Raw genomic sequence first — 23,093 nt, 5'->3', positions numbered from 1 at the left:
TTCTCTAGCAGTGTATTCCACATCGTACCTTTAAAACATTTATGCAAATGATGCAAGTCAATCAAGACTCTATGCATTCTCATATCACATTATCATGTCTCATTATCATCATGTCTCATATTCACATTATCATTTCTCATGGTCATATCACATTATAACATTTCTGCATCACATTTCATCATCATATTTCATTATCACATTTCATTCACAATTTTCACAGAGCACTTTATTCCGTATTAAAACTCATATATTTGCAAAATTAACTACATATTTATACATTTTATACAGCAAGGAATACAATAGAACAATCAGAAGGTAAAACAGAAATTATTGAAAATATGCCTATTTCTCATAGGGTTCTCTTAAGAACCCACAGAGCACTCTAATTCATACAATAAATATCTTATCATATATTTCTCTTACAATTACAAATGCATTCCCTTAGAATTTCCCATAAGAACCCACAGAGATATTAAAATTATACATTTATTTTTAAATAACAACAAACATAGGATTGAGGGTCAATCCCACTACCCAATATATATTCCCACACCTAGAGAAAGATTTCTCACTCCCCCCTTACCTCGATAAGCAGGAGCCGAATCTTGTTGGTTGCCCCCTCTAGGTTCCCCTTGGTCTTCAGAGAGAAAGGAGGAAAAAAGGTTAGAAATGAAAAAAATGAGTTTTAGATAGTGCAAAACGTTTTATTTATAGGCATCAGGCCACGACCAGAACGGCCCGTTCTAGACTCCTTTGTCATATCTAAAATATGCACCCGGAACGAGCCGTTTTGGAAATATGCCTATTTCTCATAGGGTTCTCTCAAGAACTCACAAAGCACTCTAATTTATACAATAAACATCTTATCATATAATTTTCTCTTACAATTACAAATGCATTCCCTTAGGATTTCCCATAGGAACCCATAGAGATATTAAAATTATACATTTATTTTTAAATAACAACAAACATAGGATTGAGGGCCAATCCCACTACCCAATATATATTCCCACACCTAGAGCAAGATTTCTCACTCCCCCCTTACCTCGATAAGCAGGAGCCGAATCTTGTTGGTCGCCCCCTCTAGGTTCCCCTTGGTCTTCAAAGAGAAAGGAGGAAAAAAGATTAGAAATGAAAAAAATGAATTTTAGAGAGTGCAAAACGTTCTATTTATAGGCATCAGGCCACGACTAGAACGACCCGTTTCAAATCCGGAACGGCCCGTTCTGGACTCCTTCGTCATATCTAAAATATGCACCCGGAACGGCCCGTTTTGGACTCATTAGTCATATGTAAAATATGCAACCAGAATGGCCCGTTCTTAAATCAGAACAGCCCGTTCTGGGTTCAAACTTTGCTCATAAAATCATGTCTTGGAACGGCCCATTTTGATGTAAGATTTATATGTCATTTTAGTAGTTTGGAACGACCTGTTCCATTTTGAGAACGGGCCATTCTGGGCTACTAAAATACAAAATATTTTTTCGTAAATATTTATTATTAAAATATTCATATTCATTAAAAACATCTAAAATATTTTATAAAACCCATTTAATTTGTTAAAATAATCATAAGAAATTAATCTCCATATATAAAAATAATAATAACAATTAATCATTATATTGGTAAAAATTTTCAGGATGTTACAACATTATATTATTTACAAATAAATCGTCATTATTGACATGATTTTGGTTAGGGAGGACAAAATAGGCTCTAGCTCATGGACCAAGTTAGACATCGAAGCTTGCCAACTTATCAAGCCAAATGGCGGGTGATGGAAACCTCTTGGAGAATCTGGATGGATGATGACTTCTCCTCCAAGTTCCTCACTATACCTTTGGCTCCTTGACTCTTCTCAAGCTTCTCCAAAGCCTCCTAAGGTAGAAGAAGCTTCGGTTTTCACCTTAAGTGGTGAAGAAAACTCTTCAAGTGATGCCACTCCTTGGTAGAATATGAATCACTTCAAAACTCACCACACTCTTGTATAAAAAGGATAAGAGAATTGAATTGAAATCAAAGCAGTTTGAGACTTTTAGGAAGAGAGAGTTTCAGAGAATACTCGACTATGCTCTCATATATCAACCAAAAGTGTTTACAAAATGAAGGAAATGCTTTATATAGAGAGTAGGTAGCTTATGGTGCAAGCTAGTCTAACCATGGTTCAAGAAAAACTATGATTAGCCTTCTTACACTTAAGCTAACCGTCCCTAGTTACCTTCCTATAAGCTTGTGGGGCAATCTAAGCTTAGAATCTTGTGACATAAGCTAAGCTAGAAGCTTGTAGAGCAAGCTAAGCAAGTGTGTAGGAGAAGCCAATGTGTAACTCGGCCAAGAGAGAGCTAGGCGACCAAGGCTTGTTTCCCCCACTTAATCCAATCCGAAAATATAAGAATTAGTTTAGTTAGGTTCACCTAATGGTGGTGAGATCTAGCTAAATCAATTCCTTGAAAAAAAAAATGGAGAAAAACAAGCCTAATATGTAAAATTTTTCCTAGGCCCATCAAAAGCCCAATCACTAGCTACACCTACATGCTTTACTATTTGTCACACCCACTTCTACTACTAAAAATGAGAAAATATATGACATTTAATACAAGGTCAAATGAAGCAAAAGTCTCCAAGTAACATACCCTAAAATCCTAAGGGTATGACCTATAAGAAAAGAAAAATGTGTCTTACAAATACAAAGGCAAAATATACTTATACAAGAAGTTACTATGTACAAGTACTATACAATGCATATACAATGGAGACTAAGAGACTACTAAGAGAAATCATACTCAATGCTTATGTAAAGCTTAGGTCTAAAAAGCACCTTCTCTGAAGAAGTCTTTTCTAGTCTTCTGACCGTGGACCTAGTTAAAAGCCTAATAGTCCTCTTGTGTAAGCTCTCCTTTGATAGTCCTCCATCAACGGTCCAAGGTGGGTTGTTCTTTTAGCCCACCTAATTTTCTTCTTATTATTATTATTTTTTTTAATGTTAAGTTTAAATATGTTACATAAAATTTATTATGTGAGTAATTTGTGATTTGTTATACAAAAAATATGTTATTTATTTTATTGTATGTAATTTGAGACTTTTTGTGCATTAAATTTGTTGGAATGATTATTATAATTATAATTACATATATATTTTATTATATAGAAATTTTGAGATTTGTTGTGCATCAAATCAAACCAAATCTATTATAATTTGATATTTGTTTTATTATTTAGGTACACTAATTTATGTTGATTCTTTAGATAATGAGAAAGAAATATGTTAGAAAAAGTACACAAGATAAATATGCAAACTATTTTTTTTTTTAAAAATGGCAAGCTAGTACACTAACTTGCCAACCCTCCTTTAGGTGGCAGATCAACTTAACTCAGCCTATGTTTGACAAGTTGATGGTTGAGCAGACCTAAACAAGTCAGACTAACTCATTTTACCATCCTTAATTTTGGTTTCATCGTATTTCATTCATGACATAATTTCTTGAGACTTATTCATTTTTAATAATTTTAGGTATTTGAGTTTCTTCTAGAATTAGAATATTAATTATATTAAAGGAATCTTTTAGACATTCCATATCCTTAATTAGCCATCTTGCTTTCTAGCTCCTTTTTATCTTCAAGGATTTTTATCTTACGAACCAATTGGTGTACCACACCTCATGCATATTTGAGACTTACTAGCAATATGAGATTATCCAATTGGGACATTAACTCTTATTAGAGTATTAACAACTAATATGCATGACTTAGTCACCCTTTTGGGATTTGTGAATACATTTGGTAATTGATTGACTTAGCTTTGCAAATGAATTATCTTTTGAACTTTTAGTTCACATTGTTTTGTATCAAGGTTAAAATGAGATAATGATAACTCATTACAATTAGTATTATTTTTTAACTACTTATTTCCCCTCTTAATGTTGGAAAAACTTATTCATTAAAATGAAAATCGAAAAACTAAGCTATAAATAAATCCCTAGTTAATGGTTCAAGCTATTTTCTTATAGATAAAGATTCATATCCAACATGCATTTCCAACTTTCTTTGAAGACCCATCTTGGTTCTTTTAGATGGTGCAATTGGAGCATATACAACACACCCATCTTAAATGAGAAGAATTAGGTTGCTCGGTAAAAACTAATTGTGAATGGGAAAATTTTGATAACTTGTTGGTCTAATGCAAGTTAATACTGCATCATTCAATATTGCATGTCTCTAGATAAACATTGGAAGTTTTGATATCATGTGTAATGGTTTTGCCATCAATTTCAAACACTTAATAAATGATCCTATAAGTTCATTTTATGTATGAAAATGTGCTACTGGATGTTCAATATCAATTTCAATATATATACAATATTCATTAAAAATATGAGATGTGAATTCTTAAACATTATCAAGATGGATTATCATAATTGGATAATAAAAAAAATATCGAATTAGTTGAACTAATAATCTGACAAATGTTTGTTTGCAAGTTGATAATAAACAAATAAGTGACCATTTGGTTAATGCATCAATTAAAACCATAAAATATCTAAAAGTGAGTGTATTGATCCACAAATATCACTTGGTATCTGTCATAAAAATATAAAAGATTCATTCCCATTTTTTGTTTGTGATAGTCTAATTACTAAATTCCCTTATGAAATAGCAATGCAAGATAAATTATTTGATTAAAGAATCTCATGACTCTTCATGAATGTCCACAGGAATTTTCATTTATTTTTCACATCATGATACATAGGAGTGTCTAACCAACCACAAATTTATTTTGATATGTGAACTTTTGGTTTATAACAATATGTGTTTCAACTGTATTAATATATATGCGATATAAATTAGAGGTAAAAAGGTAATTTTTCCAACACACTTCTTATACAACTAAAGTCTGGTGATATAAAAATACATCATATTTCTCTCATTGTTAATTTGTTTCCATAAGGTACTCATTTAAACAAATATCCTTGAAACTTAATAAATTTTTATAAGATTTTAAAATATATAATATATTTTTAATATATAATTTTATTCCTTAAAGTAACAATATTTTATCCCTTCAATGGGACTAACAAACACAAAAACTAAAAACTATAAAGAAAGAAATAGTTGAAAAGTAAAAAAAAAAAAAAAAAAAAAAAAAAAAAAAAAAAAAAGGAGTCTAATCTATAAAAGCGAATCCTGAAACACATGCACACCAATGGATAAATAATAACCCCTTTTAACAGGAATATCTACAACCTAATTTGCTTCTTGGTAGACATAATAACAAGTAACTTTATGATTATTGCTAGCCACACTGACTACTTTATTCACTAAAGAAAAGCACAAATGTTATCTAAAACAACTTTCATTTAGAAACTTAATTGCCAAGGCAGAATCAGTGTCCAATAACTCAACACGATCAAAGTTTAGTTAGTTGTTTTCTTTCATTTTCTTCCAAACAATTGATTCCCTAGTAAAGCCTTTTAAATCCATGAAAAAAGAAAAAATCTTTGTGGAGCACATTATTCGGGACAACATGTAAATCCCTAAGTCCTATTCAAATATAAAACTTGAATCCAAAATAATATCTTTTCCTAGATGGATCGTGGGCCTTCGTTTATGGAGCTATTCAAATTAATCTTAGGCTCATGATATATACACTTCTTTTCTTTTATAAGTACACTTCCTTTATTTATTTTTTTAAAATTATAAAATATTTATAGTTTTTTTTTTATTTTTCTAATTTTATACTTCCAATTCTTTTTCTTTTTCACACACTATTTTTCTCTTTTAATTTTCACATGCATCATTTCATCTTTTTCCAATTTCTCACATATTTTAGTAGGTAGTTTTAGCTCTCTTAATTTTTACATTATTCTTTTCTTCCTTAATCTCTCTCACTTTTTCATATGTACTTAGACCGTAGGACTGGTATGCGACAACGTTGTAGGTATGTGCAACTTCCTTGATAATTTTTATCAAATTAGACACATTTTTTTCTTCCAATACTTCCTCTCCTTTCACCCCTTCAAAATCCTTAATACTAAGTTTATTGTTATGAAAAAAAATTTTTTTTACTACTCTAGAGTACTGTGCGGGATAGTGAAATTAGTGTTTTAGAAAAATCTTTCTATTGTATTTTTTTCTTCATATTTTTAGAAAGTACTTTCTGAAACAATATGTAAAAAAAACACAATTAATATTGTCAAGAAAGCCACACACACCTATAATATTGTTGAAAAGTAGTTTTACGATTTGCATGTGTGTGAAAACTAAAAGTGGGGAGAGAGGAGATAATAGTAATAAAATTGAAAGAGGAGAGGGAAAGAAAGTAATGTAAAACTAAAAGAATTAAAATTAGCTACTAAAATAGGTGGGATGAAGGAAAGGTGAAAATTGAAAAAAAAAAAAAAAAAAAAAAAAAAAAAGAGAGAAAAGATGTGTAAAAAAGTCCTAAATTAAATGTTGTGGGTATAAAATTAAAAAATTCAAGATATTTTAAAATTTTAATTATTTTTTTAAAAAGGAAGTGTACTTATAGAAAAAAAGGATGTGTATATATCATGAACCTTACATATATTTCCTAGCCAGAATTTATGTTGGGCTCAGCCCAAAGACCTATTTTGGGCTGCTACATATTAAACTAAAGGTCCATGATCTTTATTGATAAACTTACGTTGAGCTGACCTGAGTTAGTTCGGGTTCTGAGAATATTTAGATTTTCCATCTCAGTTTTCTTTTTATTTTTTTTATTATTATTTTTATTTATTTTAATTTCGATTCTATTTTTCCATTACTTTTAACTTTCTTTTCTATAACTATAATTCTTATATTTTTTTTCACGTGAATTTTCGCACCTCCATCTTATCCACCAACGCTGTTTGTTTATTTTTTTTTCGCGATGCCAATTTTGCAAAAAATAATTTCTATTGTCAAGATATACAACAAAAATTGTTTCTTTTATATATCTCGACAAAATTTTGCCAAGATACACGCAAAAAAATATTAAAATATCTTAATAGAAAAATCAGGGTCTGTGTGCAATGTTACGTGGCATTAAAATAAATTACATAGATACTTCTTTAAATTTTGTAATATTTTAATATTTTTAAAATATTTTAAGGATTTTTTGTGTGGATAGGACATGTTAAGATAGTATAATTATTCTATCTTGTTATAATTTATCTTTTCTTATGCCAATAGGATGTGATATTTATTCTATTATTCTATTCCTTATCTTATCCTAGTGTTATAGTATATCTTTAGGAATGGAGTTGAGTTCAAAAGTAACATGATAAACTATTTTTTCTTTTATATATATATATATATATATATATATATATATATATATATATATATATATATATAGGAGGGTTATAATAATATTAGTGTAATTTTTATTAAGTATTATAACGCTCAATAATTTTATATTAAATGTGAATTTTGTAAATCTAACTGTTAGATTCCAAGTTTATATCACTTTATATGTTTATATCAAATTTTGTTAGAATTGAACAACAGTTTGAACGTAATCAAAATGTTCATATTTTAATATATTTTAAAATGAATATATTACATCAATTTTATTTTATAAGAATGAAATATTAAATCATCTTGGATTAATATAAAGTTTTGTATATATGATATAAGAGTAAAAAACTTTCAATCTAATTGTTGGATTAAAAAATTCACATTTAATATAAAATTATTGAGTGGTGTAATACTTAATAAAAGTTACACCGATATTATTATAATCTTCCTCATATATATATATATATATATATATATATATATATAGAGAGAGAGAGAGAGAGAGAGAGAGAGAGAGAGAGAGGAGAGATCATTTTACTTCAAGAGTAAGTTTACCTAGACTTACTCTGTTCAATAACTCATGTTCTACATCAAATTTCAACGATCCAACCATCCAATTTAAAGTTCTTAATGCATAGATCAAATCTGCAAAGTTTTAGAAAATTTGAAAATCATTTGATACTTCATTTCATTAATTCAAATTGACGGATAATTATAAAATCATTTTACACATTGATTCGAATTAATGAAACGAAGTATCAAATAATTTTCAAATTTTCTAAAAACTTGCATATTTGAACTATGTATTAAGAATTTTAAATTGAACGGTTGGATCGTTAAAAGTTGATGTAGAACATGAGTTATTGAACGGAATAAATCTAGGTAGACTTATTGCTAGAGTTTAGGGTTTAGGAATACACACACAGACACAAACACACACACACACAGACACACATGCACGCACACACAGACACACGCGCACACACACACACACACACATGCACGCACACACAGACACACACACGCGCACACACACACTTCATACTCATTTCCTAATCTGTAATATAACTATTAAACTAGGTTATTAGCAAAATTTAGATATAGTTTTACATATATTTTTATTATTTTCATAATTTATTTATTATAATAAAAAATAAAAGTTTAACTAATTGTCAATGTAAATTGGAAAAAAGACTTTAATTCTAGTAAGAAAATATTACCAAAATCCGTTAGGTAATAATTATTTTTTTAATTAAATAAAATTTTGTTATTTATCCATTTTTGTTTATCTAAAATTTTCAACTCGTTTTCTATTTAAATAAAAGAAATTATGATAGGATTGAAATACGAATTTTTTTTTTTTTTAAAAAAACATTACAAGTTTTAAAATTTGTGAAAAGATGTTAAAATATTAATTTTTTTTTTCTATAAGATTTGACTCCTATAAAATGAAGAGATTTTACTTTAGGGAGTATAATAATAATTGTATAGAGAATTAAGTATAATAATAATTGTAGATTAAAAAATCAACGGTGGATATTATAGTTAATTATAAATTTTATTATACATATATTTGATTTTATCACAATTTTCAATCGTTGATCGTTTAATTAACAATTATTATTGCACTTTATCCTCTAAAGTGCACCCTTCACTTTAGAGGAGGCAAATCCTCCATTCTAAGATGTGAAATTAGATTTTCAAAAGGATGAGAGGATATCAGAATCTTCAAGTTTTAGGTATTGTAGATCTTTCTTCTACTTTAGGATTCAATTCTTCTAGTTCAAGAGATACACCTTTTGATGTAGCATTAGAGGGTCCTTGATTTTTTTGATTGATCTTCAATCTTTCTAATTCTTCTTCTAACTCTACAAACTTTCTTAACTCAAGTGTATTATTGTTTTCATCAAACATTTCATTTTGAACCTTCTTACAAAAGTTTCTAAAAGTTTGGAAAGATTCATCTTTATGAGAAAGAAATAAAATACAAGTGTAACTTGAGAAATCATAAACAATTACGAAACCATATTTCTATCCCCCATGACTAAATGTTTTTGTATGTCCAAAAAGATCCAAGTGAAGTAGTTCAAGTAATCTTTGAGATGTTATATTTTTCTTAGATTGAAAATTGGATTTTGTTTATTTTTCTTTAGTGCAAGCTTCACATACTATATCTTTATCATATTTGATTTTTGACAGTTCCTCTAACCAAGTCTAGATTAGATATTTTTGATAGAATTTTCATGTTTATGTGTCCTACCCTTTTATTCCACAATCATTTATCATTTTCAATTATAGCAAGACATGGATCATCTGAAATATCTTCTAAGTGAACACTATATAAGTTCTTTTACCTATTTCCAGAAAATAGTATGTTCCTAGTTGATTTTTCCTTAATTTGACATGCATTTGGTTCAAACATAACCTCATAGCCACTATCACATAGCTAATTGATACTCAGAAAGTTATGTTTTAACCCTTTCACATAGTACACATTATCTATTTGTGTTGAGTGCATGTTACCTATTTTTCTAATGCCTTTGATTGTTGCTTTTTTGTTGTCTCCAAATGTGATAGATCCTTCATCTACCTTCTTTTAAAGGGTTAGAAGCTTGCTTTTATCTTTTATCATATTCCCTGAACGTCCATTATCTAAGTACCATTTCCCTTTCTTGTTTTGTACAAAAGACATTCCTGCATCAAAAAGTAAGAGAGACTTAGGTACCCATACTTTGTTGGGTCCTTTTCATGCTAGTTACCTTTCTATTGACCATGTTCCTTTTCCAATAACATTCTAAGGTATAGTGTCTCCACCTATTATAGTTGGAACATTTATTTTTGGCTTTTCTAAATTTAGGTTTGTTATAATCAATTTTTCTTTGATCTTCTTGAAAACCCAAACCTATTTTATCCTGAAAATGTCGTTGACCTCCAATTAATATATTATCAAGATTTTTCTTTCTATTTAGAAGATTTGATATAAAAAATTTCGTCAAGGTTTCAACTTTGTTTTTAAGAATTATGATTTCATTTTTGATTTGATGAAAGTTTCATTTCTTTGGTGATCTTCTTTAATTGTTCAAACATACTAAAATAAGCATCTCTTAGACAAATGTTTCTTTTGTTTAAAATTTCATTATCTATGGTAAACATCTATTTTCTTTTTGATCAATTAAAAGTTCCACTTTTAAAGAGGTACACTTATGAACTAGTAGATTAGAGTCATTTAGAAGATTATTAAAAGCAATTTCTAGATCCCTATCATTAGAGAGCTTAGGTTCAAATTCATATACCCATTCTTTGTCTATAAGAGCCTTCTAAATCATCCCAAGTGACCATCATGGCTTTCTTCTTTGCTTTCTTATCATTTTTCTTAAGATATGGACACTTTGATGAGTAATGTCTCATCTTATTGCACTCATAACATTTAACTTGACTCATGGATGTTTCTCCAATTAGTGATTCCTTTTGAAAATAAATTCTTCTCATTCTTTTCCTTCTTCTGAGTAGCCTTTGCACTCTTCTAGTCAAATGGGCTAACTCATCATCTTTTGAGTTGTTACCCTTAGATTTTTTAAATTGTCTCTTTCCCAAGTTTTAATGCCTTTGACTTTTGGCTATCCTTTAAAGCTATTGTCTTCCCTTTAGGCTGAGTTTCATCTTGCAACTTTTTCTCTTGCACATTAAGTGATCCTATTAGTTCATCCATCTAAAACACATTAAAATCCTTTGCTTCTTGAATAGTTGTGTTATTTGGTCTCCAAATCTTAGGAAGTCTTCTATGAATCTTTTTGATCTTTTAATGTGTTGTATATTTTTCTCCCAAGTCATTCAACTCATTCATTATAACAGTGAATTTGTTATTTATGTTGTCTGTGGTTTCTTGTTCCTACATTTTAAATATTTCAAAATAGTGAGTTAAAATATTTACTTTAGAGTCCTTTACCTGGTTTGTTCCTTTATGTGCAACTTTTAACTTTTTTCCAAATTTCCTTTGCTATGGTGCATTCTCTAACTTTGTAATATTCACTTCTACTTAGTGCACATGTGAGGTAGAACTTTGCTTTTGCATTGAGCAAACGCCTTGCTTTTACAGTAATGTTCCATTATTCTTTTGGTTTGCTACAATGACTCTTGTATTTGGAGTCTTTTTTGGTATGTTTGGTCTTTCTTTTACTATCTCCAACATATCTACATCTTGTGAATCCAAAAATAGCTTCATTTTATCTCTCCAATAGTAATATTATTTTCCATCAAAGCTTGGAGGTCTATTTGTAGAGACTCCTTATAGAATAAACATTGTTGGATGTTGCACAACCATCACTTCTTCAGGATCTTTTTTCCTACACTATTTACTATGCTTAGCTCTAAGAGCCAAGATTTAATACCAATTGAAGTGAATGTTAGCCTACGAGAAGGGGGAATGAATTATTTTTGTTCTTTGGAAATCAATTCTTTATGGAAAATATGTTATTCAGAAGGTAAGCTTCTAAGTATATAAAATTAGAGTATTCTTCTAAAAATAGTTTGAGTTAACTTGTTTTCATAATAGATTATGCAACAATTGAATATAAAATGCTGTAAAGTAAATAAATAAGTAAAGAGATAGAATTAAAGAGATTGCACACTAATTTTTATATTGGTTCACATCTAGTGCCCATACAAACTTATGGATTTTTCACTATCATAGCCAAATGTTGTTCAATCACAACTTAACCACCTACTAAGATTTCACACTCAACAACTTGTTGAAAGAACCAACCTCATAACCACCTTCTATGAGATCACACAACCATTGTTGTGATTCCTTTCTTCCTTACTATACCTCTACAAACTAAGATTTGGGTTGGAATAGTTTTTACAAAAATGGGTTTCGTAACGTAGCACTCTACTAAGATTACAATAAGTTCTACTAAGTTAGAGCTTCCACCAAGGAAGATTTACACTTCTTTTATCTATTACGAGATTGATACAAAATACTGAAGTGGAGATCTCTAAACAAATCAAAGTATGAAACAAATATTACAGGTTGACAACTTGTGTTTCGATTACTTTCTTTGATATTTCTTACATCCAAAATGTAGCCTTAGTCTTCCTTGTATAGCCATTGAAATAGATTCGTTGTGACTAGCTTAGATTTTAAGCAAATATGACATTATTGTCCTTTTCTGGTATTGTTAGTTTTTTCTTCATATGAGATACCTTCTGAGTATATCTCTTTTTCAAATCTTCTGAGTAGAGTCTTCAGTACAAGTCTTTTGAGAAACTGTGTTTTTAATTGAAGCCTTTTAATAGATGGCTCAAAGTGTTGATCTTCTAAACCAAGTCTTCAAGTCATTTCCCCTAAGAGGAAATGATTAACTTGAACCTCTTTGAATAGAGACACGATATGTTCATCTTCTTGCTTATGACAATCAAGATTCTTAGTGTTAAATGGTAGTTCAAACAGATTGATTGATGTCTTGTGAAGCTTCTAAACTGTTAAGCTTATTCATCCTTCTGAAATAACTTTGAAACACTTGAACAAACTTTTTAACACACACATGAGAGCTCTTCTATACTAAAATTTGAAACTAAGAGTTTTTCATTATTAAAACTTATATTTAGGCAAGATTTAACACACATCCCCAAGTCGTCAGCAAAATTAAATCCCTTTAGGTGAAAATGTACACCTTCCCAAGTCGATTGCAAAAATGAACATCCTTGAGTGAAAGTGTACATCTCCCTAAGTCAACTATGAATAAATGCCCTTGGGTGAGAATGTACATCTCTCCAAGTTCACTGTGAAAATTGTACCTGCAAAGAGGATACACCAATGATCTTCTCGCAGTCTGAAGGCCGAATGAGTGCTCCGATCCGATGTGAGTAGAGGGGTTGGTACCTGCAAAAGGCACTCCAACGCTCAAGTCAGGACAAGCATAGATATCTAGGATAATTAATGAACAGTGACGTTACCTTTTGTCCTGAGCTATTTATACTGACATTTATGGGCCCTGGACCCCATGGGCCCTGTGACCTACTTACCATATTAGGTAATACACCTTAATCGACTAATTAACCCCTAATCTTTGATTAAGAGTACCAAATGATGGTAGGCCGATCCTGGTGGCCGATTGGCATTCGGCTTCCTGGTTCCGCCATTCGGTGGCCGATGGGGTGGTGGCCGAACCCCCCTACCTGTACACTCAAATGTACCTGCAAAGAGGATACACCAATGATCTTCTCGCAGTATGAAGGACGAACGAGTGCTCCGATCCGATGTGAGTAGAGGGGTTGGTACCTGCAAAAGGCACTCCAACGCTCAAGTCAGGACAAGCACAGATATCTAGGATAATTAATGAACAGTGACGTTACCTTTTGTCCTGAGCTATTTATACTGACATTTATGGGCCTTGGTCCCCATGGGCCCTGTGACCTACTTACCGTATTAGGTAATACACCTTAATCGACTAATTAACCCCTAATCTTTGATTAAGAGTACCAAATGATGGTAGGCCGATCCTGGTGGCCGATTAGCATTCGGCTTCCTGGATCCGCCATTCGGTGGCCGAACCCCCTACCTGTACACTGCCCCCTAGCCTTGAGGAAAGGTGAAGCTTTCTTCAAGGGTAAAATGGAGACAGTTGCTAGGGTAAGGTGAACGGTTTCATGCCTCTAACCGTTGGATTTCGGGAATCGAACGGTTACATTTTTTCAAAACTTGAATTTTTTTTTCCCGCCCGTTTTTTGAGCTTATAAATAGCTGGTTGGTAGGGCCATTCACACGTATTGCTCTGAACCGAATTGTGGTAGCAGAAGGTTTGAAGCCGATCCGACTAACGATTGTGGCTCTGTGAAGAAATTGGTAAGTTTTTATCGCCATGGTTGATACTTCTGGAAGTTCTTCGGCCAGTAGCTCTCGGTCATCGTCGTCTGAGGGGGCCTCGTCCGGTAGTTCGAGCTTTTCTAGTGTGGTTCGGTCTTTGGATCATGTCGAAAGGCCGAATGAGAATACTTCAGAGGAAACTTCTACTAGCGGGGTTGCCGAGATACAGGGGAAGTCGAAACGCGTGTCGAATCGGCAACGGTATGGTCCGTCCGAGGTGCCTGGCTACGAGTGGGTGAACGGGGAGGTGACCTCCTACTACTCACGGTACCAAGACACAAGCATGATCACCAACCTTCTAGATTATACAAATTGCTTAACTTTTAATGCTAAGGAGAATCCGTACCCGATTGGTATTCGGTCGTGCCGAAACAATGCTTTTCCGAACCCTGATACCGTTTGTCTTCATCAAAGTGGGGCGAAAATGGAATCGTTCTACATATATGATTGTCTCCTTCGGGATCTCAAAGTAAAATTACCTTTTGATGAGTTTACTATGGGAGTGTTGAGGGTTCTCAATGTTGCCCCAACCCAATTACATCCGAACAGCTGGGCTCAACTGGAGGGTTTCAAGCACTTGTGCCGATGTATTCACATTAGGCCTTCCCCACTACTCTTTCTTTATTTCTACTCGTCCAGACCCTCCATATTGGCCAAGTGGTTGTCATTGAGCCGAGTAGGGGAACGACAATTGTTGGATAGCTTTACATCTTCCTTTAAGAATTTCAAGGCGGGATTTTTTCGAGTGACCATTCGTCCGAATGGGAGACGTTTCTTTTTCGGTGAGGATAATAGAAGCTTGTTTCCTCTATACTGGACACGGGCCCCTCGGCCATACGATGTAGTACCGAAGAGTCTTCTTTCGGCCGAAGAACGGAAAGATTTAAAACTGTTACTCCGCCTTCCTCGGCGCTTGCCGACCCGATCTCTAATTAACTTGGTTGAGTCTCCCCTATGGGAGAACGACCTGATAGGTACGTTATCCCTCCTATTTCGGCTATTGGATAAATTCCTATTGATGTTTACTTTATCTTTTTGTAGGAATTATGGTGTCCAGTGGAGCTGACGAACTTAACATCCGCAACTTGTTAGCCGCTCGAGTGAAGCAGGTTAAGCAAGTCGGGGGTGTTGGTACTTCAACTGTTGCGTGCACTCCCCAACGTGAGCAAGATAACCGAGAGCTTCCTTCGCCCGAACGAAAAAAGAAGAAGGGGAGGAAGGGGAAAGAGGTTGATCGGGAGCGAACAAAGAGGAAGGGTTCTGAGGAACAATCAGGGAATCCGAAGAAGGCTAAATCGGTGCCCGAGGCATCACCCAATCAGACTGTGATTGTGGTGCCGCCCCAACTAATGTCTTGGGCCTTTCTAAGTGATGATGTATCGGCCGATGCCCTGATTCGGTCCGATGCAGTTTTGCCGTTCGGGCAGGAGTTCTTAGCAGGCCTGGAGACGAGAACCAAGTGGAGACTTTTCTGCGAGATGCAAGCGCATTCGTTGGCCTTGGCTCATCACCTAGCCATGGATCCTGTCGGCGAGGTGATGCATATGAAACAAAGTCTCGAAGAGGCCGAGAAGGCCACAACCGAAGCTATTTCGGTCACCGAACAAGCAGCAGCCAGAAATCGCGAGTTGGCTGCCGAGCTGGATTCTGTTACGCGGGAGAATGACACTCTTCGCCTGGATCTACAAAAGGCAATCAATGAAGAGCGCTGCCGAGCAGAGATCGCCCAAGCTGAATACAATCGCCTGAAAGAGCAGGCTAAGGAGAAGATCGTCGCTCAGCACGAGGCTGGATTTAAATATGTTGTTCGGCAGGCAAAGCACTTCAGCCAATTCCCGGAGGACTTTGAATTCGACATGACCCAGGATTTTTATCAAGGGTCATTTATATCCTTTGCTGAGATGCCCGAGGGGGCGAACCCTGATGACTCGGAGCCGGGAGCTGCCCCCCAGCCAGAAGGAGATGCTGACGCTTCGTCTAGTGAAGAGGAAGATGAAGAACATGTCAATCCCGAGCCAGAAGGGGAAACCGAGACTCATGCTCAGGATGACACGGTCAGAGATTCGGAGGAGTAGTGTTGATATTTTACAAGGTTTTTTGTAACAAGGGGAGCCTATAGAGCCTCCATTTTTTTTTTATAACTTTTGTAGCAAGGGGGCTGATAGAGCCTCAACTTTTGAATGAAATGGCATTTTCTATTGAATCATGTGGTGTATTTTTGAATCAATGCTAATTCGAATCGTCTCTCTTAACTTAAAAACTTAACAAATTTATTCCAAGAATGTTTTATATAAACTGTTCCGAAAGAGTTGTCGAAAACCGAGTGGAGGTTACTCGGAAATGCTTTGATTTCCTAGCAAAACCGAGTGGATGTCATTCGGAAATGTCTTGATTTCCTAACAAAATCGAGCGGATGTCGTTCAGAAATATCTTGATTTCCTAGCAAAGCCGAGCGGATGTCGTTCGGAAATATCTTGATTTCCTAGCAAAGCCGAGCGGATGTCGTTCGGAAATACCTTGATTTCCTAGCAAAGCCGAGTGGATGTCGTTCGGAAATTTCTTGATTTCCTAGCAAAGCCGAGCGGATGTCGTTCGGAAATATCTTGATTTCCTAGCAAAGCCAAGCGGATGTCGTTCGGAAATATCTTGATTTCCTAGCAAAGCCGAGTGGATGTCATTCGGAAATGTCTTGATTTCCTAGCAAAACCGAGTGGATGTCGTTCGGAAATGTCTTGATTTCCTAGCAAAGCCGAGTGGATGTCGTTTGGAAATTTCTTGATTTCCTAGCAAAACCGAGTGGAGGTTACCCGGAAATGCTTTGATTTCCTCGTTGGCCGAGTTGAGCAATTCGATAGAGAATTGGCCGAGTTGATCAACTCGGGAGGGAAACCTTTACGATTTATAAGGTACATCCTTGGCCGAGTTGATCAACTCGGGAGGGAAACCTTTACGATTTATAAGGTACATCCTTGGCCGAGTTGATCAACTCGGGAGGGAAGCCTTTTGTGCGATTTTGAGGCACATCCTTGGCCGAGTTGATCAACTCGGGAGAGAAGCCTTTGCTTTATTTATTTCTTGTAGCCGATGAAGAAGAAAGAAAGAATAAGGAAACAGAATGGGATAATTGAACTGATTTCATTTATGGGTGCCTCGTTAAAAACCTTGTCGGCCAAAACCCCTTTTCACTTTTTTATAAGGGGAGAAAAGACCGACCGAGGAAAAGAGTGCACTATGACTGTACATCGATTTACACAAATCAACTATAATAATTCTTTAAATGAGTTGCATTCCATGTTCTAGGGATGACCTTTCCTGAAAGCTCTTCTAATTTGTATGCTCCGTTATGGAGGTTGTGGCGAATTTTGAAAGGGCCGTCCCAGTTGGCAGCCAACTTGCCTTCCTTAGTATTGTGTCGTGCTGGTCCTTGCACCCTCCAGACAAGATCTCCCTCGTGAAATTCTCTTTTGGAGAGTGTGGAATTAAATCGCCTGGCCATTTCGCTGCTTACAAGCTTCGGCTATGATCTGGGCCTTGGTGCGGACTTCATCAATCATATCGACTTCGGTTCGGAGTGATGCTTCATTAGCAGTCTCATCAAAATGTTGTCGCCGAAAGGATGGTTCCCCAACTTCGACAGGAATCATGGCGTCGGTGCCATACGTTAGCCGAAAAGATGTCTCTTTAGTTGTGGACTAAGGCGTGCACTGATAAGCCCAAAGGACTTTTAACAATTCCTCGGCCCAAGCTCCCTTGGCAGCTCCCAATCGCTTTTTTAATTCAGCGAGGATCACCTTGTTAGCCGCTTCGGCTTGCCCATTGGATTGCGGATGCTCTACGGACGTAAATCTGTGTTTAATGCCAAGATCTTGAATAAACCGATTGAGTTTTTGATCTGTGAATTGCAAACCATTATCAGTTATGAGTGCATATGGAATACCGAAACGAGTAACAATGTTTTTCCATAAAAACTTTTGAACATTAGCAGCTGTGATATTGGCAAGTGGTTCGGCCTCGACCCATTTTGTGAAGTAATCTACAGCAACTAGCAAAAATTTGCATTGACCCTTGGCGATCGGGAAAGGTCCAAGAATATCCATACCCCACATTGCAAACGGCCAGGGTGAACTAATACCATGAAGTTCTTCCGCTGAAGCATGAATAAGGTTACCATGTCGCTGACAAGATGTGCAATGCTTAACAAACTTTGCACAATCATCCCTAAGAGTAGGCCAATAGTATCCTGCCCGAAGTACCTTGGTGGCCAGGGTTCGTCCTCCCGAGTGAAAACCGCATATCCCCTCATGCATTTCTCTCAAAATATATTCAGCCTGCTCTGCATCAACACATTTCAACAATGGGACCGAGAATCCCCTTCTATATAGCTCTCCTCCAACCATGGTATATCTAGCAGCCTGCGTTCGGAGCTTTCTAGCAGCCGCTGGGTCAGACGGCACTTTACCATGTTCAAGATGATCTACCATATCAGTAATCCATGTTCGAGTGGACTCCTCAACTGCCAAACATTCAGTAGTTACCACACTTGGAGCTTCAAGGTCTAAGTGAAGCGTGGTTCTCAACTGTCCAGGTTTTCGGGTACTGCTCGCTAACCGAGCCAACTGATCTGCCCTTTCATTGTGCGCTCTCGGCGTATCCTTCACTTGAACTTCGTCAAACGTATCACGAATTCTCTGAAACAAATGATAATACTTCAACAAGTTTGCATCTTTTACCTAGAAATTATCATTCACCTGTTCGGCTACAACTTTTGAATCGGTCCAGCACTCCAATCGGCTAACTCCGATTTCTCGTGCAAGCCTTAACCCTGCCCACAACGCTTTGTATTCGGCTTGATTATTTGAAGCTTTGAACGCGAACCGTAATGATTGCTCAAGAATCAGTCCTGTTGGTCCCTCTAGGATTATACCAGCTCCACTACCCTGGTTGTTTGAGGAACCATCCACATGCATTGTCCACACATCATTCACAAAGTAACCCTTTGGCTGCAACTCATTAACAAAATCCACCAAGTATTGGGATTTGATCGGCCCTCGTGGCTCAAAACCAACGTCGAACTCTAATAACTCAATAGACCAGGCCATCATCCTTCCTGCTAATTCCGGTTTACGCAACACCTTAGTTATCGGGCAGTCAGTTCAAATGATGACACGATGACTCTGAAAATATTGCCTGAGGCGCCGAGCGGTGTGGACCAGTCCCAGTGCCACCTTTTCCAAAAGCTGGTACCTTGTCTCAGCCTCCTGTAACATGTGACTGATGAAGTAGATGGGTTGTTGTCTATCCCTTTCTTGAACTAGAACGGCACTGATTGCATCATTTGATACACACAGGTAAACCACAATTGGTAGCTCGAGATCGGGCTTGGAGAGTATAGGCGGTGAGCCGAGACGCTCCTTTAAATTCCGAAAAGCCTTTTCACACTCAATAGACCATTCAAATTTTTTCGTTTTTCTCAGCAATCTCACAATAGGTTTCGTTATCTCGGCCAAACATGGAAGGAATCGTGACAACGCTGTGAGTCGACCTGCCAGCTGTTGAACTTGTTTGAGGCTCTGAGGGCTTACCATGTTGATGATTGCCATGCACTTATCAGGATTAGCTTCAATGCCCCTCGCCGACAGCATGAAGCCGAGGAATTTTCCCCCTGATACTCCAAACACGCACTTTTCCGAGTTAAGCCTCATGTCATACTTGCGCAACTGTTGGAATACCTCCGATAAGTCCACTACATGTCGATCAAGGTCTCTGGATTTAACAACCATATCATCCACATACACCTCCATATTCCTGCCTATTTGGTGTTGAAAAACTTTGTTCATCAATCTTTGATACGTTGCCCCTGCATTTTTCAACCCAAAAGGCATTACCTAATAACAGTAATTGGCCGAGTCAGTTATGAAGCCGTCTTCTCCTCATCTCGGGAATGCATGGGGATTTGGTTATACCCCGAATAAGCATCAAGAAAAGTTAAAATTCCATGACCGGAGGCGCCATCGACTAACCGATCTATGTTCGGGAGTGGGTAGGCATCTTTAGGACATGCTTTGTTGAGGTTAGTATAGTCAGTACACATTCTCCACTTTCCATTCAGCTTTTTCACCATCACTACATTTGCTAACCAAGTGGTATAATGAACCTCCCGAATGAACCCGGCGTCAAGCAGCTTGGCTATCTCCGTTTCAACTGCAAGCTTCCTTTCTGTCCCCATTTTTCTTTTACGTTGTGCGATTGGTCTTGCTTCAGCACAAACTGATAACTTATGACACATAACCTTAGGGTCCACACCAGGCATGTCAGAAGGTGTCCACGCAAAAAGATCTTTATTTTTCAATATAACCTTACACAGGGCGGAACGATCTTCTTCAGACATGTCGGCGCCTATGTATGTAACCTGAACAGGATGTACACAGATCTGAAATTGCACTTTTGATTCAACTGGCTCCACCCGCTCCTCGATGTTCATTCTCGGATCAAGATCCCAAACAGGCTCCTCCACTAGTGCTGAGGCGTTAACAACATGAACCCTTTTTGATTTCGACCTTTTCTCTTCCAATGGCGCGAGTCGCAAACTAGCATAGTAACACTCCCTAGCAGCCTTCTGATCGGCGTGAATCGTGATGATTTTCCCCTTATTAGATGGAAACTTCATCGCTAAGTGTGGTGTTGAAACGATAGCCCCTAATGCATTCAAGGACGGCCTGCCGAGGAGGATATTATACGAAGTGCTAGCATCAACCACAATATACTTCACTTGAACTTCTCTGCTTTCCTGCTCATCAAAACAAAAGCGCGTGAAGAGTTTAATATAACCCCTGGTACTTACCCTTTCTCCTGCAAAATCGACCAATGGATCATCATAAGGGAGCAATTCTTTTTCAGAAATGCCCAACTGCTTGAATGTATTCCAATATAATATATCCGCCGAACTGCCTTGATCGATCAATGTTTTCTTGACAATGCAATTATGAATTTCCACACTGATAACCATCGGGTCATCTTGCTCTGGATCAATGCCCTTGAAATCAGCATCAGTGAAGGTTATTGCTGGTAACCTCCGAGAAGACTGTCTATGAACAGTATTGACCGACCGAATTGCTCTGAGATGCCTCTTTTGAGCCGAAGAAGTTGAGCCTCCACCAGCAAACCCTCCTGCAATGGTATTAATCACCCTCCTATGCGATGGTGCCGAAGTATCTTTTCTTTCACGCGATCTGCTTCTTTCACGTGGGGCTCTATCGGAACGGTCCTGCCTGCGTCGATCCTGATATCTAGGTTGATATGAGCGAGTTTGAGACGACCCTGACCGATCCACAAAGTTATGCAATTTGCCTTGCTTAATCAAATCTTCAATTTTGTCTTTAAGGGCTGCACATTCATCAGTAGAATGTCCACGATTGCGATGATACCGACAAGATTTACTAGTATCCGCTCGTGGTGGAGTGGATGCTCTTTTCGAAATTGTCAACACTTCTGAAACTAGAGCTTGCTCAAGCACCGCAGCACGACTGGCATTGAGTGGAGTGTATTGAGTGTACTTTGGACCCTGACTAGGCCGATCCCGAAGAGATATCTCCTTGCCTCGCCCCCTGTATGGCTGTTCTGCCTGCTTTTCTATCTTGCTCGACGATTCAGCTCGGGCCTGATTACGATACTCCGCCAACTCTTCCATCTGCATGTACTTATCAGCCTGTCTCCTTAGATCATTCATGTCCGAAGGTGGCTTTTTACAAATACTATTGACAAATGGCCCCGGTTTTAAGGCTGTTGTGAGATGATGCAGTGCAACGGCAGGATTAAGATCCTGAATTTCCAAAGCAGCCTTGTTGAACCGATCCATAAATGTTCGAAGAGACTCCTTTTTGTCCTGCTTAAGACCAACCAGAGATAGAGACGTAAGACTATGAGGACGACTTGTTGCAAATTGGATAGTGAACTGGGATGACAATGTGTTGAACGAATCGATTGATTTGGGTGGTAGACGAGTGAACCAACTAAGAGCTCTGCCTTTGAGGGATGTAGGAAAAATCCGACACAAAGCAGCATCATCCGTCGTGCTTAGAGTCACCTGCGTCAGAAAAACATCCAAATGTTCATCAGGATCCGTCGTACCATCGTATTTATCAATAGGCAAAGACTTCCAGTTATCCATTAAAGGGAGCTGCATAATGGAGGGGGTAAAAGGGTGTCGATGCGATCCGACGGTCGTCACGTCTGCGGGGCGGGCAACAGTGGGTAGAGCCGAAGGGATCTTCTCGGGTGCCGCTGTTGATGCATGAGGGGCCGAAGTGTGTATCGTGTGAGATTGATACGATCCCTGGGTTTGTGTGTTAGTGACGTGAGTAGGTTTCCATGAAGTGTCTTGACTTTTCAACACCTCGTTTTCGGCTCTCAAGGCCGAAAGCTCTCTTACATCTATCTCTCGCTGCTGTTTCATCAACTCCATTTCCTGCTTCAACAACCGAACCGTTTCGGAAAGATCTGTTTCATCAACAACCTCAACATGTTCTTCATTTTGATGGTCCTGAGTGTTTGTTCTCCTAGTTATCGCCATTACACTTCTCAGTTAAACTTCCAATTGCCTTCGTTCGGCCCCACGGTGGGCGCCAAATGTACCTGCAAAGAGGATACACCAATGATCTTCTCGCAGTCTGAAGGCCGGACGAGTGCTCCGATCTGATGTGAGTAGAGGGGTTGGTACCTGCAAAAGGCACTCCAACGCTCAAGTCAGGACAAGCACAGATATATAGGATAATTAATGGGCTAGATACTGACATTTATGGGCCCTGGACCCCATGGGCCCTGTGACCTACTTACCATATTAGGTAATACACCTTAATCGACTAATTAACCCCTAATCTTTGATTAAGAGTACCAAATGATGGTAGGCCGATCCTGGTGGCCGATTGGCATTCGG

General features: G+C 36.7%; 1 protein-coding gene across 1 annotated transcript; it reads right to left on the bottom strand.

Annotated features, from left to right (window-relative positions):
• Nucleotides 1–20,072: 20,072 nt before the first annotated feature.
• On the bottom strand, nt 20,073–22,730 carry LOC145956363 (uncharacterized). The gene has a single exon (XM_083071947.1). It carries the CDS (start codon nt 22,728–22,730, stop codon nt 20,073–20,075), a length of 2,658 nt encoding a protein of 885 aa, XP_082928073.1.
• Nucleotides 22,731–23,093: the final 363 nt, after the last annotated feature.

Source organism: Cajanus cajan, chromosome 3 (genome assembly GCF_000230855.2).
Source record: "Cajanus cajan strain Asha chromosome 3, NIPB_CcT2T_4, whole genome shotgun sequence".
NCBI lineage: Eukaryota > Viridiplantae > Streptophyta > Magnoliopsida > Fabales > Fabaceae > Cajanus > Cajanus cajan.
Note: the sequence above shows the minus strand (reverse complement) of the source record. Positions and strands in the feature narration are given on the sequence as shown.

Excerpts from the sequence above, each read along its gene's own strand:
- LOC145956363 (XM_083071947.1), bottom strand. The coding sequence starts at position 22,730 with ATGGCGATAACTAGGAGAACAAACACTCAGGACCATCAAAATGAAGAA.